We start from the raw sequence: 15,072 nt of genomic DNA, 5'->3' as shown, positions 1-15,072 counted from the left end.
TAGAGTTGGAAAGGTACTTCGGGATTGTCAAGATTCCCCATGCCTCACCCCCTTCAGAGATGACAAGGGGGAGGCCAAGAGATTTCAAGTATCTTGTTCAGGACCTCCTGCTTTAGGCCTTACGTTGCCAGCTCTTAGACTGTGCAGTCTGTGGTGATGTTACTATTCTTAATGAGAATCTAGATTTTCCCTTTCACCCACATTGCAACCACCATAATTACCATTTTCCAAAATGCTTCTATCTGTTATCTTAGTTGATCCTCACTGTGAGGTGTACAAAACCAGTTGTTTGGCCATCCATTTTACAGATTAGGAAAGCAAGGCCCAGAGATGTTCAAAGACAAATGCCCCTTTACATGGCAAAGTGAAAGACCTGAAACAAGGGTGTAGACTTCTGGTCCCCAGCTCAGCAAGGCTTCTGACCAAGTGCAGGAATGGAGAGAGAAGCATTAGACCAGGGTGCATTCAGAGAGAATCAGAACTGGCCAGGGGCCCTCCAGTCACAGGCCACCCAACAGACAGTGCAGCCATGTTCGTCAGAGACATGCCAGGACAGGGAGCATGATGACAAGAGTCAGGATCCAGTAGGGATCTTAACAGACTAGAACATTGGCCTCAATATAATAATAAAATCTTTCATTGGGTACAAAAATAATAATAAACTACACCACAGACGTAAGATGGGGAAGCCATGGATAGATAGCAGTCATATTGAAAAAGATCTGGGAGTCTCAGTGAACTGCAAGCACACTAAGTTAGCAGTGTGATGTGGAAGCCAAAACAGTCTTGGGCTGCATTAGGTGGGACAGAACTATCTGGAGTTGGGCAGGGTGATCCAGCCATCTTCTGCCATAGTCAGGCAAGTCTGGAGTATTGTGTGCACCCAGATTTTCTTTCAGAGGAATGAGGAAGGGCCCTGGGACCATGACATAGGAAGTCATTTTATGCCAAGGACCTGGGCATTTTAACCCAGAAAAAAGTTCAGGGCAGGAAGACCGGGGCATGATTATTGTCTTCAAGTGTTGGGAGACCTGCCTTGTGGACAAAGGGGAGAGATTACCAGTAAGGATTACGGTGGCAGCTCCTCTGATTTGTTGGTCTTCCTGCTGCCCACGCCCTCCTGCCCCTTCCCACCAAAGGGGAACCTGGTGTACCCTCTAGGTCCTTGAGTGCAGCCCTTTGACTGAATCCAAAGGTCACAGAACCAACCCCCTGAATAACAGGATTTGTTCTGTCAAACTTGGGCTCAGTCAAAAGGCCACACCCAAGGACCTAGAGGGCCACTTGGAGGCTTGAGGCCACAGGTTCCCCAGCCCTGAATTAGACCCATTGTATTTGGCCTTAGATGATAGAACCAGGAGCTGTTAGTACAGATTGCAGGGCCAATAGAAGGAGAGATGCCAGGAAAGGCATCATGCTGATGAGAATGGACTAGGTTCCTTTGGAGTGGAAATCGCAAGCAGAGGTCTCAGGGGTTCCTTTCAGCCCTCCAGTTCTGTGTCAGGGGTGAGCTACAGTAAGGATGCATTTTAACATGCTCTTGTTAAGTTGTAAGAAAGATCCAGGATTAGGAGCACCAAGGATCCATGTATAATCCAGCCATGATTCCAAGGGGACTCATGACAAAACAGAGGGCCCCTTACTTCCTGATGGAAGTGAAGGCCCCTGAGGGCTCACGGGGGAGCTTGTTTTGACTCTGCATGTTTGTACTAAGGACTTGGGGCATGGGATGGAAGTAGAAGGGAGGGAGAGAAAGGTGGACTTTTGCTAATTGAAAAGAAATAAGGTAATTTTTAAAAAGATTACTATGTTTAACTTAATATTTTCCATGTTAAGGCTTTACTTTCTGTTGATGACGATATGGACAATCCAGATGATAGTGTGTTCTATCAAGTCCAGTCCCTCTTTGGGCATTTAATGGAAAGCAAGCTGCAATACTATGTACCTGAGAATTTTTGGAAGGTATTTCTGCGATGCTATTTATTTTCCTACTTCAATGTGCGATGAGGGTGGCTTGTTAGGCGTGCTAGCTCATGACTTCAGCCAACAATCGGCAAAGAATGACTTGGACTTTCCCACCCACCATTTCCTTCAGGAGCCAGTGTGTGGAAAAGAATGCTCCCTCTCAGTTTACATGGACCTTGTAATCCCTGGGCTTTGTTACTTTGCCCTGTAGATCTGGCTGATCACTTTTACCTTGTGATGCTTTTTTTCCCTGCATGCTTAGATCACAACATTCTGTTCTTTACTAAGGTTCTGGTCCAATTTAATCAGTGAAATTCCTGTTGTTTTCTTTTGTGGCTAGTGCAGCTGATTAGTAGTGCAGGCCTGCGGGTTTGGAGTCCTGGCCAGCACTCCTCTGCCAGTCATGTAATGGCTGTGCTGGTCCCTCTCACAAGGTGCTGGGGTGGGGAGGGGCAGCAGCTTGGCTTCATTTTTCTCAATGGACGCTGCAGATAGCTTGGTCCTTTTCTGCAGGATTCACTTATTTCTTCTATTTATATAAACCAAAGGATAGATACACAGAAAGTTAAATTTTGAGAATTTTTTTCTTCACATCTGATGCTTTTAAATAGATTTTCAAGATGTGGAACAAAGAGCTTTATGTTCGAGAACAGCAGGATGCATATGAATTCTTTACTAGCCTCATTGATCAGATGGATGAACACCTCAAGGTAATGAAAGCTTCCTTTTTCAGTTTTAAAAACTACCTCCAAAAATCTAAGTAGGAGCACTGTCTGCAACTGAATCTGGAAGAGTGTGTGTAGTGTTGTCACAGGAGCACCAGACCATGTCCCACATCTGACCTCTGCTGTCTCTGGGTGTACCTGCTCCGAATCTCGGCTTCCTCGTCCATAAAGGGGTCATGGTGCCTGTGCTCCTTAGGTTCCAGGTTGTCGTAAGGATCAGATGGAAACATCTGACTGGTGCTATGTCCAGGGGAGCTGTTGCTAACAGCAATACCCCTCACCCCCACCCATTGTTGTGTTCAAAGGGACCATGAGGATAACAGAGGCGAGCCCAGACTAAGTTCTTGAGAGGGATGGTGGCAGCTCCCCCGATTCATTGGTCTTCCTGCTGCCCAGCCCCCCAGCCCCTTCCCACCAAAGGACATGTGCTGTCTCTCCTAGGGAACCAAACAACTAATCTCACCATGTTGGTCCAAAAAGAAGCTATTACCCCTAAAATGAGTTTTTGTTTTTGTTTGTATTTTTAAAATATGGATAACTGTAAACTGAAAACTGTAAACTGAACCAGCTATGTGTGTTATACCCAGGATTCATCAATGCCATATTGGTACTAAAGCATCCTATGGTCAGACAAATAGAATGACTTAATCCAAAGCTAAATTTAGAATCTCCGCCCTGCCCCCACCCCAAAAATGTGATTTGGACATAATCACAGACCTTATTTAACCCAGTTCCCTTCCTGGCTCAGGAATCCCCTCCCTAACTTCCTTGACAAGTCATAAGTACAACCCCCACTTCAATACTTTCTGTGACAAGGAAATCGGTTTATTCTGAGGTACCTCATTTCAATTCTGGAAAACTCTTAGAAATTTTGCCCAAAATGGATAAAACAAAACCCTAACTCAAAGGTACGTAGCAGACGTCTAGCTGCCCCCTGGTGATCATAACCAGACTATTAGCAGAGGCTGGGAGAGGTTGGCATGGTGGCCTCTCTCTTCTCAGCTCCAGGGCCATCTTCTTTCAGCCTCTCCTAGTGTTCCTGGTGGCTCCATGTCCTCTGACCTTCCATAGCACAGACTGACAGTGTTGGAGCTATGGCCCAGGGTGAGCCTGGGTACCTGTCGTGCCCCCAGAATGTAACGTACTTTATGCTGTTGACATTCTTGGTAGTGCAGCGAGATAATTTGCCAAATACGTAACACTAATTTGTAAGTTCAGGGAGCATGACTAATAGTTTTATTGTAATGTGGTATAAATATAATATATAATTATATATATAAACATAATGTAACATAAATTATTATATTGACAATAACTTTTATTGTCAACAGAAAATTGGTCGAGACCAAATCTTTAAGAACACTTTCCAGGGCGTCTACTCTGATCAGAAGATATGTAAGGACTGTCCCCACAGGTTAGTCAAACTCATACTTCAAAAATTTTGCTGCACTGACATTTCTAATGATACTTTGGGGATTTTTTTGCTTTAGATTTTTAACCCTGTCACAATCTTAAGCAAAAATGGTGTGTTAAAATGCCTATTTTTAAGAATACTGACTTACCAAGAAATTTTGGTGTGCTGTTTGGCAAGTCACTTCACCTTTGTGTGCCTCTTTTTTAACTGTAAAATGGAGATAGCAATGGTACCTCCTTCCAAGGGTTGTTATGAGGAACAAAGGATATATTTGTCAAGTGCTTAGCATATGGTAGATGTTTAATAGAGACTTGTTTCTTTTCCCTATTTCTGTGTTATCACGGTGTACTTTGAGATAAAATTTTTTTTTACCTTTTCATACAGCAGCAGCAGTTTGGAATAGATTGGAAAGGGATGGTTAAATTAATCATTTTTGCCTCATTTTATACTCTAAGGAAAAGGAATTGTATAATCATATCTAGGGATTATAACTTTTCATGATTGAATTCTTTCTTGACTCAGACAGTCTGAGCTAGGGAAGACTGCCATGGCCACTTTGCTGTCCTCCACTAGCATCCTCCAAACTTTGCTTGACTTGCCACCTTGTACTCCACATATATTTCCTGCTGTTCAGCCCAAACCTGTATCTTACAGCTTCTTTCCATTGCTCCTGGCTCTGCTTCTGGGGCCAGATAGAAAATACCTGATGCATCTTCTGCATGGCAGTCTTTTGAAGAAATAAACGTGCTGCCATGTTATGCCTTGACCACCTTCTTCCACCAGGCTGTTCTAGACAGCATGGCCTGGGGCCCTCTCCACCTCATCAGTGTCATCCCCAGATCTGGACACAGTCTCACACTCAGACCAAGGAGAGAAGGAGTGGTTCTTGGCCACTTTCTCAATGCAGTGTTTTATTGGTCACTTGAGTTTTGGGAGTTGTCCCAACACACTGTTGACTCCCAGTGAACACGTGTCTGTTTTCAGATGACCTGCAGTGGGTTCTTAAAGCCACATGCATGGATTTAGATTTATTAAGGATGGATATAATTTCCTTAGATCCAGTAAAACATTCTTGCCCACAGGGTGGGTTGGGGAGTCAGTGTTTTCTATCTTTCAGTATGTGAAAAGCTGTCAAAAGAAGAAAAGAAATGCACTTGGGTGGCTCCAGAGATTCCAGTTGAGGTTTCTCACCTCTGAAGGTCTCTGAGCAGTGACTAGATAGATGGCCACTTAGCAGTTCTGTTGTAAAAAATGATTCTTGTTCTTTACAAGCTCAGCTCCAAGTAGATGGCCTTGCTGTCTGTTCCCTACGGGTGAATTCCATCAGCCTGTGTCTCAGCTATCTGCTGCTCTCAATTATCTGCATTTCTGCTAGGCATCCCATCAATGACTGTCTTAAGTCAGTGATAAAAATGCTTAGTGTAGCACAGGACCAGACTGATGGTCAATGACCATTCTTTGGGTGTGGTCATTCATCCCTTCCAGTGTCCACCTACTATTATGCCATTGGTGTTGCCTGGATTTTTCCCTTTTCCCCCACAAGAATAGCCTGGGAGACTTTGCACCAACACGTAGATCCAGAGCCAGAAGGACTCTCTGAGACCCTGCTGCTCAACGCTTTGCTTTAGAGTCGACAAGGGCAGGCTTAGGAAGCTCAGGGTCAGGCAGGTGTCAGCGTCTGCTGTGGGATTGGATTCCAGGTCCTCTCACAACACTCAGAGCTCTTCAGTGTCTGTGGTTCAGACTCTTAATGTTTTGAAAACTGAAATTAGCCAAGTGTCACCAGCTCTTGATGAAACCATCGCAGATTTCCTGAGAAGCTGATCAACAGTCCTTTTCTGAGTATTCACTAACCATCTTTTTGATAAAATATTCTAGAACTTGCAGAAATTAGTGTTCAGATCACTAACGAGCGCCACAACTACCAGAATCAGCCTCACCCTCTGCCAGACCTGTCGAACATCCCCTGCTCTACACAAATTTGGGGGCCCCTGCCAGGGGCTCACCAGCCATATTTGCCAGAGGTTTCACAGATCTAGCTCTAGTTTTTCTTGTACAAGTCTGTGCTTTCTTAGAATTTCCTCAATCATTGAGAGTTTTAACTCCCTGTCAGCCTTGTGGCCTAGGAGTCAACACTAGCCAACCAAGATAGGACCCCACCCCCACAAGCTTCCAAAACTCCTTCTTGCTTTCCATTCCAGGTATGAGCGAGAAGAAGCTTTCATGGCGCTCAATCTTGGTGTTACTTCTTGTCAGAGTCTGGAGATTTCTTTGGACCAGTTTGTTAGAGGTGAAGTTCTAGAGGGGAGTAATGCCTATTACTGTGAAAAGTGTAAAGAAAAGGTATTGTATTTATGAACCCCCCATTTATATGTGGTATTAGGAAACATGGCTATCTTGCTAATCTTGAATTGGCTTCTGTCACATTAATTCCTTCCCACCCCCTTAGCATGATTAGTCAGTCTTGAGCTGGGAGCTTGGCACCAGGGAACATGATTTACCCCCCTCCCTGTACAGGCAGCGGGCTCCACAGAAGTCCTTGGTTCTTTCAGAAGGGTGGTCTGTAGGGTCACATGATTGAGAGGAAGGGGCCTCCTTAGAGAGGGATCATCTCATTCAGCCACGTTGTTTTACAGGGCAGACAGCTGAGCTTCCAAGAGAAGTGATTCCCTTAGAGTCCAGGCTGGCATGGCCCAGCATAGTGCGCTTCTAATAGACTGCTTAGACATGTGTGGATTTGGGATTAATCTACATAATGATTTTTGAAGTTTTCTTAGTAAAGGTAACTGGTTCTTACCTTTCTTGCAGAGAACAACCGTGAAAAGGACATGCATTAAGTCTTTGCCCAGCGTCTTGGTGATTCACCTGATGAGATTCGGATTTGATTGGGAGAGTGGACGCTCCATTAAATATGACGAGCAAATAAGGGTAACCAGACTGTATTGTTTCCCTTTCTCTTACTGCTCCCTTCAGGTCCTCTGCTCTGTTACATTCTCCAAGAACCCACAGCCCTAGAGAGGAATAGGAAGAGGCTGTGGTGAGACAGTTGCATTACATGCTCATAAAATCTAAGCTCAGGCTCCTTCAAATGTTTTTGCAGACTTTTGAGTGGCCACAATTTTGTACAGTTATTCTCCGCTGATGCCTCATGGAACCTAAGTTCAGACAAGTCTGGGGCCAGAATGCAAAGAAAGACTTAGGGTGTGGGACAGCATCAGACTATGCACCTCTCCTGCTGGGAGGACCACGTTGGGCTAAGTTTGTCACCTGCTCAGCCATGGCGTTAGGGCTTTGTCAGTGCTGGCAGCTCCTGAAACTACCGGAGTGGAGTCTTTCCTTGAGTTGTGATCAGCATTGGGGACAGGCAGGGCAAGAAGTTAGGAGCCTGAGAGCCCTCTCCTCTAAACAGCCCCAGGGTACCGTTTTACACATGAGAAAACTGAGGCTCAGAGACGGGGAGACACTTGCACACCATGGCAGATGTGGGCGTTAATGCCTAGTCCCCTGAGGCTCAGCTCCAACCTGCTCTCTTCTGGATTGCCCTGTGTTCTCTTGTACCTGCCATCTTTGGGGGTGGGTGGGTGAGTTTCATGTTCTCTGCATTACCTGTTCAATAGGAATCTGGTCTTCTTTGCTTTTGGCTAGTTCCCCTGGATGTTAAACATGGAGCCTTACACGGTTTCAGGAATGGCTCGCCAGGATTCATCTTGTGACGTTGGTGAAAATGGTCGGCATGTGGACCAAGGCTCTGCAGGCTCCCCACGGAAGAAAGTGGCCCCTACTGAGAACTATGAGCTCGTGGGTGTGATTGTACACAGCGGCCAGGCCCACGCAGGCCACTATTATTCCTTTATCAAGGACAGAAGGTAAAGGACAGTACTCACTCAGGTGGTGTCTTCTTCCCTCAGCCTTGTGGCTAAAGTTCTGTGACCCCTCTCCTACCATGCCATGGGCTCCATTTCCCACCTTTCAAAGCAGGTGCCTTACAGATTTCTCTTTCCTTCATGTCCTATCGAAAGGTTTTTAATGGATTTAAATCATTTGTTATTGTTTTTTCTAACACAAGTATACCTTGTAATTTGGCTGCTTTACGCATCAACATTTTGTATGTCATCTTGCTGAAAATAGCATACAAAGAAAACATTGTCTTTGTCAGTAACCCTCACTATTTGTCTTTGGGGTCTAGGGGATGTGGAAAAGGAAAATGGTATAAATTTAACGACACTGTGGTAGAAGAGTTTGATTTAAATGATGAGACCCTGGAATATGAATGTTTTGGTGGCGAGTACAGACCAAAAGTTTACGATCAGTGTAAGTATTTGCAAACATTCTATTTTCACTGGGTTAGCATTTAGAATTTATTACTGAGGTCAGAAGCCCACAGAGGCACACTGCATTTCTTTCTTTCAGCAGTATGCCAAGTCTCTTCAATGCTAGGACTCTAACCAGAGTGAGCTGGGGGCAGCTCTGCAGAATGTGCAGAGCACTTTTACGTACATGTTGGTACACGTTGTGACTGTCTTGGATCATCTGCAAAGAATTCGTTGCCTGACAAAATTGAAATGTCCTTACCACGCTCCCTGCCATCCGCAGCCTGGAGAGCCTTTCTTAACTTTGCGATGACTGTCACTTAGCACTGTCCAGCTTATGGGAAAAGGTACAGCCTTGCTCTAGGTGCGCTGAGGAAGTTCCTAGGCCTACAGAGTGGTGGCTGGGCAGCCAGGTTTCATATGGGAATGCTTCAGAAAGCCCTGCCCACCTGCTCTGCACAGCTTCCTCTCCTGAGGCCCCAAGCCAGCCCAGGAAAGTGGGCCTGTGTTTACAAGAAGGAAACCGAGCAGGACTCTGGGGTCTTCTCTCTCCTCTTCCTCACACCTTGTGGCCAGTGAGGGAGTGCCCAGCCCTCAGGCACACCAGTGGCCTGGCTGCTTTTAATTTAAACACCTCTGCCACCCCAAATTACAGTTGGTTTTATAAAGTAGCAACTTGTGGTGTTTTCCAATGATTGTTTTCTTAATTTCTTGTTCCAAAGCAAATCCGTACCCTGACGTGCGCCGGCGATACTGGAATGCATATATGCTCTTCTACCAGAGAGTGTCTGACCAGAACTCCCCTGTGTTGCCCAAGAAAAGCCGAGTTAGTGTGGTGCGCCAGGAGGCTGAAGACCTCTCCCTGTGAGTTTGTTTCCTGGCACTGCCAGTGTTGTTTTGTCTCTGGATGATTCACTTCATGTCAGAGTGCCTTGCAAGGCCCTGACTTCACACTTGTACCCAGGCCCTGAGGAGGCTAAGTCAGGCTTCTCATTTTATTGATCAAATTTTTCACAGAAAAAGGATATGTTCAGTTTTAAAACTCCTCTGCCTGTTCTTTCTGCTTCCAGTCCTGCTACTGAATTATTTGTGATTTGGAGACCTGACCTTTGTATCTGGGTGAGCTTAGCACATGGCACATTCAAGGTGTTATGTCACAGGTGACCCAGGTGTCTGGTGTGCCACACCTATGTTCTCACCAGGGTAGGTCTCTGTTGTGCCAGTCCAGATCATAGTCCTTGTTTGGGTAGCTGGCCTGTTGAGCTGGGCCTCTCTGCACACTAGGGTGAGTTGTGAGTCCTTAACCAAGCCCGGGCTCGAAGCCCTTTGAGCTTAATTTAGGCCCTGCCAAAGCTTGTCCTCTTCTGGCAGACCTTCATGATCGTGTCCCCCAGCCCCTTCCTTGTGGGAGGAAGGCCTTGGAGGAGACTGGTGAGAGCATTCATCCTGAGAATTGTCAGAAGAGAGTTTTTCTAGAAAATTCACTGAGTGAGTGTCCATTGTGTTTCAAGTGCTAGGTTCACACGATGGCAGAGACGAAAGATGCCCTTGTGGTCATCCAGTCTGGTTCTCCTTGTTACAGGCCACAAAAGAACCTGAAGACAAAGGCCCTGCTCCCAGGGGGTGTCATGTATGAGCATAAGGGAGAAAAGGGACCTTTCCAGCACAGAGATCACAAGTAGGGCCCTGAGCCCTAGGCACTGCTGGGTACTCCTGTGACATGGCTTTCTCTCTTTTAGATCAGCTCCATCTTCTCCAGAGATTTCACCTCAGTCATCTCCTCGACCCCATAGACCTAACAATGACCGTCTCTCTATTTTAACCAAGCTGGTTAGAAAAGGGGAGAAAAAAGGACTATTTGTGGAGAAAATGCCTGTTAGGATATACCAGGTAAGTACATAACTATCAGACTAGTGAAGGGAAATATCCCACAGTGTCAAATTTAGCTTTCTACATCTAGAAACACTCCCATCACCTGCTGAGGAGGACCCTGTAGGTTAGTGGTACAGGTGTTAGTTAGGGAGTTAGGATTCACCTTTTTGCTTCTGATACCCTAAGTCAATAAGCGTTTATTATTAAATCAGTAAGCACCAACTATCCCATAAGGAGCTCACATTCTACTTTCTTACCTGTGTTATGTCTGTGGCAGGTGTCTCCATACTTGTCTGGCTTGGCTGTCTCATCCATAGAACTAGAGTTCTTATGCTGCCTACTTTCCAGGGTCATTAAGAGGAAGGTTCAGCACCTTTCATAGCTTCACGCAAACTGCTCATTTCCCATTCATACTGATGCTTTCCTTGGGCTCTGGACCATATTTTGTTCTTTTATACTGGAGAATCGACATCGTGGACAGCCAGACTGTCCAGACCCCTCATCCCATGTGTGATTGTTGTGACAGAGAGGAGGAAAGGGTGAGCCACAGACCTCCCAGGCATTCTGTAAGGGGTCCCGCTCATGCTCTCCCTCTTTTCAAGCTTTAACCCCAGAGCAGAGATGCAGCATTTGGAAACGCAGTGGATTTCATCAAGATTTTGTGTTGCATCCTACAGCCTTTGTGCAGCCTTCATTCATCACAGAACCACTTCCTAAGAAGTCCTGCATATTGAACCTTGCTTACTAAAAAGTTAAAATCTTCTCTTTTGTAGATGGTGAGAGACGAGAACCTCAAGTTTATGAAGAACAGAGATGTGTATAGCAGCGACTATTTCAGTTTTGTCCTGTCCTTAGCTTCATTGAATGCTGTAAGTAGCTGTTGGGCATTGGTGGGGTGAGGAGAAGATCATGAAGAGATCCCAGGAGTCAGTGTAGGGCACCCCTCACACATTCCAAGATTGGTCGTGTCATCTGCATTGACTGTGCCCAGATTAGAAGGGTATTTGTTCCAAACTGCCTTGGGGATGATCAGCTTGCTGCCAAGAGACAGTCAACTGTGGGGCAGTCCCCAGCAGGTTCAGGGCCCTTTGGTGGCCTTTGTTCGGATGATGAAGCCAGAGGGCCAGTCATCGTTTTTCATCACATTATCAGAGTGATGAGGCTTTTGTTTTATACCTTCTGTTGTGCTTTAGTGACTTCATCATGATCCCTCCTGGGGTTTCACTGTCAGAGATCTGAAGGGGTTGGCCATTTCCTTTTCCAACTCCCTTCACAGACGAGGAAACTGAGGCAAAGAGGGTGAAATGACTTGTCCAGGGTCACACTGCTGATAAGTGTCTGAGACCTGGGGCAGGTAAAAGATGAAATGACTGAGGCAAACTCCAACGCTTGCCAATTGCCTGACCAACTGGGACTCCAAATACAGGCCAAATATAGATAAGGCCAGCTAATTAAAAGAAAACAATACAGCATTTGGTAATCTGATTTCTAAGTGGTTGAAAAATTAGGAGTTTTCCAAGTTGGGGAGGGTGTGAACAGGTACAATTCTCTGATTCAGGAAAGGAGGGGTCCCACTCCCCAAGTATCTGTAAACAGTCAAGGGAACATGCAAGCAATAACTGATCAGCCCAGATGGGGTCAGTTTTCAGATGAAACATGGGTTGAATGAGGATGTATAACAGGGAAAAAACCCTTGTCTCTGTCTTTGGATCTGAGTTTCTGCTCAGCATAACCCAGGTCCATGATTAAGTGTCTCTGAATAGCTGGGAGAGGTGGTCCCATTTCCCAGCCATTCATGGGTAGAGTCAGACTGTACAGTAAGATTTTCTTCCGATTCCCACCAATGTATAAAGCTTTCTCCCAAGACAGAATGTGGACTAGATCCATAATGGAATAGGAAGGGAACTGAGCCTAGACCCAGAATTGAATCACAAAGTGGCATCAGGGTGGTTCTCTCCATTGCCCCAACTACCCTCAGTTCACTCAGGCCAGATTTGAAGACCCATATTTGGGTCTTCCTGAGTCGGTGTAGCGCTCTCCCCCAGCACCCTCATGTGCTCGACATTTGGACTGTTACCATAGTTGAGTAAAGTAGACATTGTCCAGATCATTGTTCTCCCTGCCCCTTTCCTCCCCTCCCACAGTCGTCTAGACTGACAGCCTTTTTTTGGGAAGGATAAGGGTTTTTCTTTCCCCTCAGTTTAATTGTAATCTTTATCTCCATTGAGCCACCTCTTTCTAAATCATATCTCATTAAAAGGTATCACATGTGACTATTCCAAATTATGAAAGATGTATTCTTTGCAAAACTTCACGAAGAACAAATACTGATGCAAGCCCTTGTTTTCACTCCCCTTACTTTTCTTTCTTCTCAGACTAAACTCAAACACCCCTACTATCCTTGCATGGCAAAGGTGAGCTTACAGTTAGCCATCCAGTTTCTCTTCCAGACCTATTTACGGACAAAGAAAAAACTCAGGTGAGAATTTGAAGAAACACTAATAATTAACATACTAAACCAAAAGGCATAAACAAGGTGATTAACTGGGGTTTGAACTGGGTTGCAGTTCTTAGTGTAGAGTGTCCTAAAGAGTGGGTTTTTTCAGAAGAATTTTTTGGGGGAAAAGGAAATCTTGAGAAGATTTTGGCAGCAATAACGTGTAACAACCAAACATTAATTAGAAACCAAACTTACAATGAATCCAAGGTGTTGCTGGTAGTGCTTTCCTGTTCTGAACACAGAGCATGCACCCATTGCACTGCGTGCCCTCAGGTTGTGGAACTGTGAAGAGAGGCCTGAGTGGAAAAGTTTAAGAAGCCCTGGGCTAGAGAACAGAGACCATCGTATGTTCCTGGTATCCTCCGTAGTGCCTTCCACATGGCAAGTGTTCAGTGAATAGGTTGCTAGAAAGATTTTTTGTGGAAGTATTTTTATACAATATATTATTATAGCAAAAAGTTTTACTCTGACACAGTTAACAAAAGAGTTTTGTCCTGAAAGCAGAGCTTTGTATCAAAATCAGGGCATGAAATTTGAAGCTTTTTGTGGCTGTTTGGGGGGACTCAAATTTTAAAGGCTCAGAGTGAGGTTTCTGATTACCAGTCAAGGAGTGCAAACTCCAAAGTCTAGTGTGCCTGTGCTCAGTTTATTTCTTATCTCTCTGAGGCATTTGACCCCAGAGGCCTCATGTTTCCCAATGCCCTGGTCATAATACTGCTGCTGCTTCTTTTTTAAAGGGCTGATACTGAGGAGTGGGTGGCCACGATTGAGGCTTTGCTCTCCAAAAGTTTCGATGCCTGTCAGTGGCTTGTTGAATATTTCGTCGGTTCCGAAGGACGAGAGCTGGTGAAGTAAGTGTCTGCGTTCTCAACGGTCATCAAGATCATTTGTGTTAGTGCAGCTCCCGTCCTGGACCCCATCTGACTGGCTTCTGAACTGGCATCAAAGGCAAGCGGGCTGTGCACAGGCAGGAACCAGTGACACAGTGACGAGTGACTATGACGACACAGTGGAAACGTTTGGTTCAAAAAGAATACCATTAAGTTACAGTCTGTTCTAAATTTAGATTTCAGTTTTCTTTTTAATTTAACTAGTATCCAGGTCCTAAAAAAGAAACAGTTCAGGCTCGCCAATAATGTTGTTAATTGTTATTAATAATGTTGCTAATGTTTTTTACCAGCCACCGCTCCCATTTGTGAGGAGAGACAAATTCACAATTTAGATGATATTTTGACTGAGATAATCAATTAGATCAGTAGGAACCATTCCAAAAATTTTCCAAATTTGGTCCTAGAAGTGTTTTTCCATTGGGAAGTTGTGTCCTGTCTTTGAAATGAATTTCATTGAATCATCCAGTCAGAATGGATGTGGAGAAATCATTTCATGCATGTTTTTATAGCCATGCAAACCTGCTTTTTACAGTAAATTTTTAAAAATAGTTGCATACTCTTTTCTTTAACATTTCATGTGAGAAAATGGTACCTTCCAGTTAATCAGAATCCTCCCGTTTGGACCCAGACTTGTTTCAGGATGTAGGTAACAACTGCTCATTCTCACAGACTCATGCTGCTGTGTTGGAACTTGGCTAAGAACCCATACTTTCTCCTCCTTTTTAGAGTTCACAAAACCCTTGCTTGCAGTCCTACAGCCCTACAGTCCCGGTACTGTTTTACTAGCTTTACAGATGATGACACTGAGGCTCAGGGAAACTTAATGACCTTCTGCGGATGAGGCAGCTGATGAGCATCAGAACCAGGCATCACTGACCCTCAGCACTCAGAGATGGACAACTGTTTCACTCCCAGGCTGCCCCACTCTGCTTTAGTACTTCTGCTGCACCACACTTACAGCTGTGTGATCTAGGGCAAGTCATTTAACCCCAACTGCCTTGCCTTCCCCTCCTCCAAAAATAAATAAATAAATAATGTGATCGTTGCAAAACCAGCCTGTCATCAAAGTGGTGTACAGATTGGCCTGAAAATTGAATGCAGTTCAAACTAATCAGTAAGACATTTGGTCTTAGTATTTCACTAAATGGTTTTTGCTTTCGTCTGTGATTTCCACTTGGAATACCAGTGTCTGTTTGAATGGAGCTCTTTCTTAACTGCTTCAGTTGGTAATTTTTTGGCCCACCTGGAGGTATAATGTCATGTGAAATGTACTTTCCTGACATCTATTGGTAGCAAAGCTCTCACAGTTGTCATAACATTTATAAAATGATCTATGAGTCTAAATCATTGGAGGAAGTTAATGCAAAAAAGCAGCACCCCAGGACGCTTCCATGTG

The 15,072-nt window shown here is 44.8% G+C and overlaps 1 protein-coding gene across 2 annotated transcripts in view; it reads left to right on the top strand.

Moving 5' to 3' along the window:
• Positions 1–15,072, top strand: part of USP24 (ubiquitin specific peptidase 24) — a 164,773-nt gene that overhangs the window by 120,265 nt on the left and 29,436 nt on the right. For both annotated transcript variants that reach the window (XM_072649592.1, XM_072649593.1), the window contains exons 44-55: positions 1,837–1,962; positions 2,577–2,675; positions 4,022–4,104; positions 6,306–6,447; positions 6,913–7,032; positions 7,750–7,970; positions 8,291–8,415; positions 9,137–9,278; positions 10,154–10,304; positions 11,060–11,155; positions 12,662–12,765; positions 13,524–13,637. In XM_072649592.1, coding sequence (XP_072505693.1) covers positions 1,837–1,962; positions 2,577–2,675; positions 4,022–4,104; positions 6,306–6,447; positions 6,913–7,032; positions 7,750–7,970; positions 8,291–8,415; positions 9,137–9,278; positions 10,154–10,304; positions 11,060–11,155; positions 12,662–12,765; positions 13,524–13,637 — 1,523 coding nt within the window. The remainder of the gene's footprint in view (positions 1–1,836; positions 1,963–2,576; positions 2,676–4,021; positions 4,105–6,305; positions 6,448–6,912; positions 7,033–7,749; positions 7,971–8,290; positions 8,416–9,136; positions 9,279–10,153; positions 10,305–11,059; positions 11,156–12,661; positions 12,766–13,523; positions 13,638–15,072) is intronic.

This window comes from Notamacropus eugenii, chromosome 2 (assembly GCF_028372415.1).
Source record: "Notamacropus eugenii isolate mMacEug1 chromosome 2, mMacEug1.pri_v2, whole genome shotgun sequence".
Taxonomy (NCBI): Eukaryota; Metazoa; Chordata; class Mammalia; order Diprotodontia; family Macropodidae; genus Notamacropus; species Notamacropus eugenii.
The sequence above is the reverse complement of the archived record's forward strand: the minus strand, read 5'-3'. Positions and strand labels throughout refer to the sequence as shown.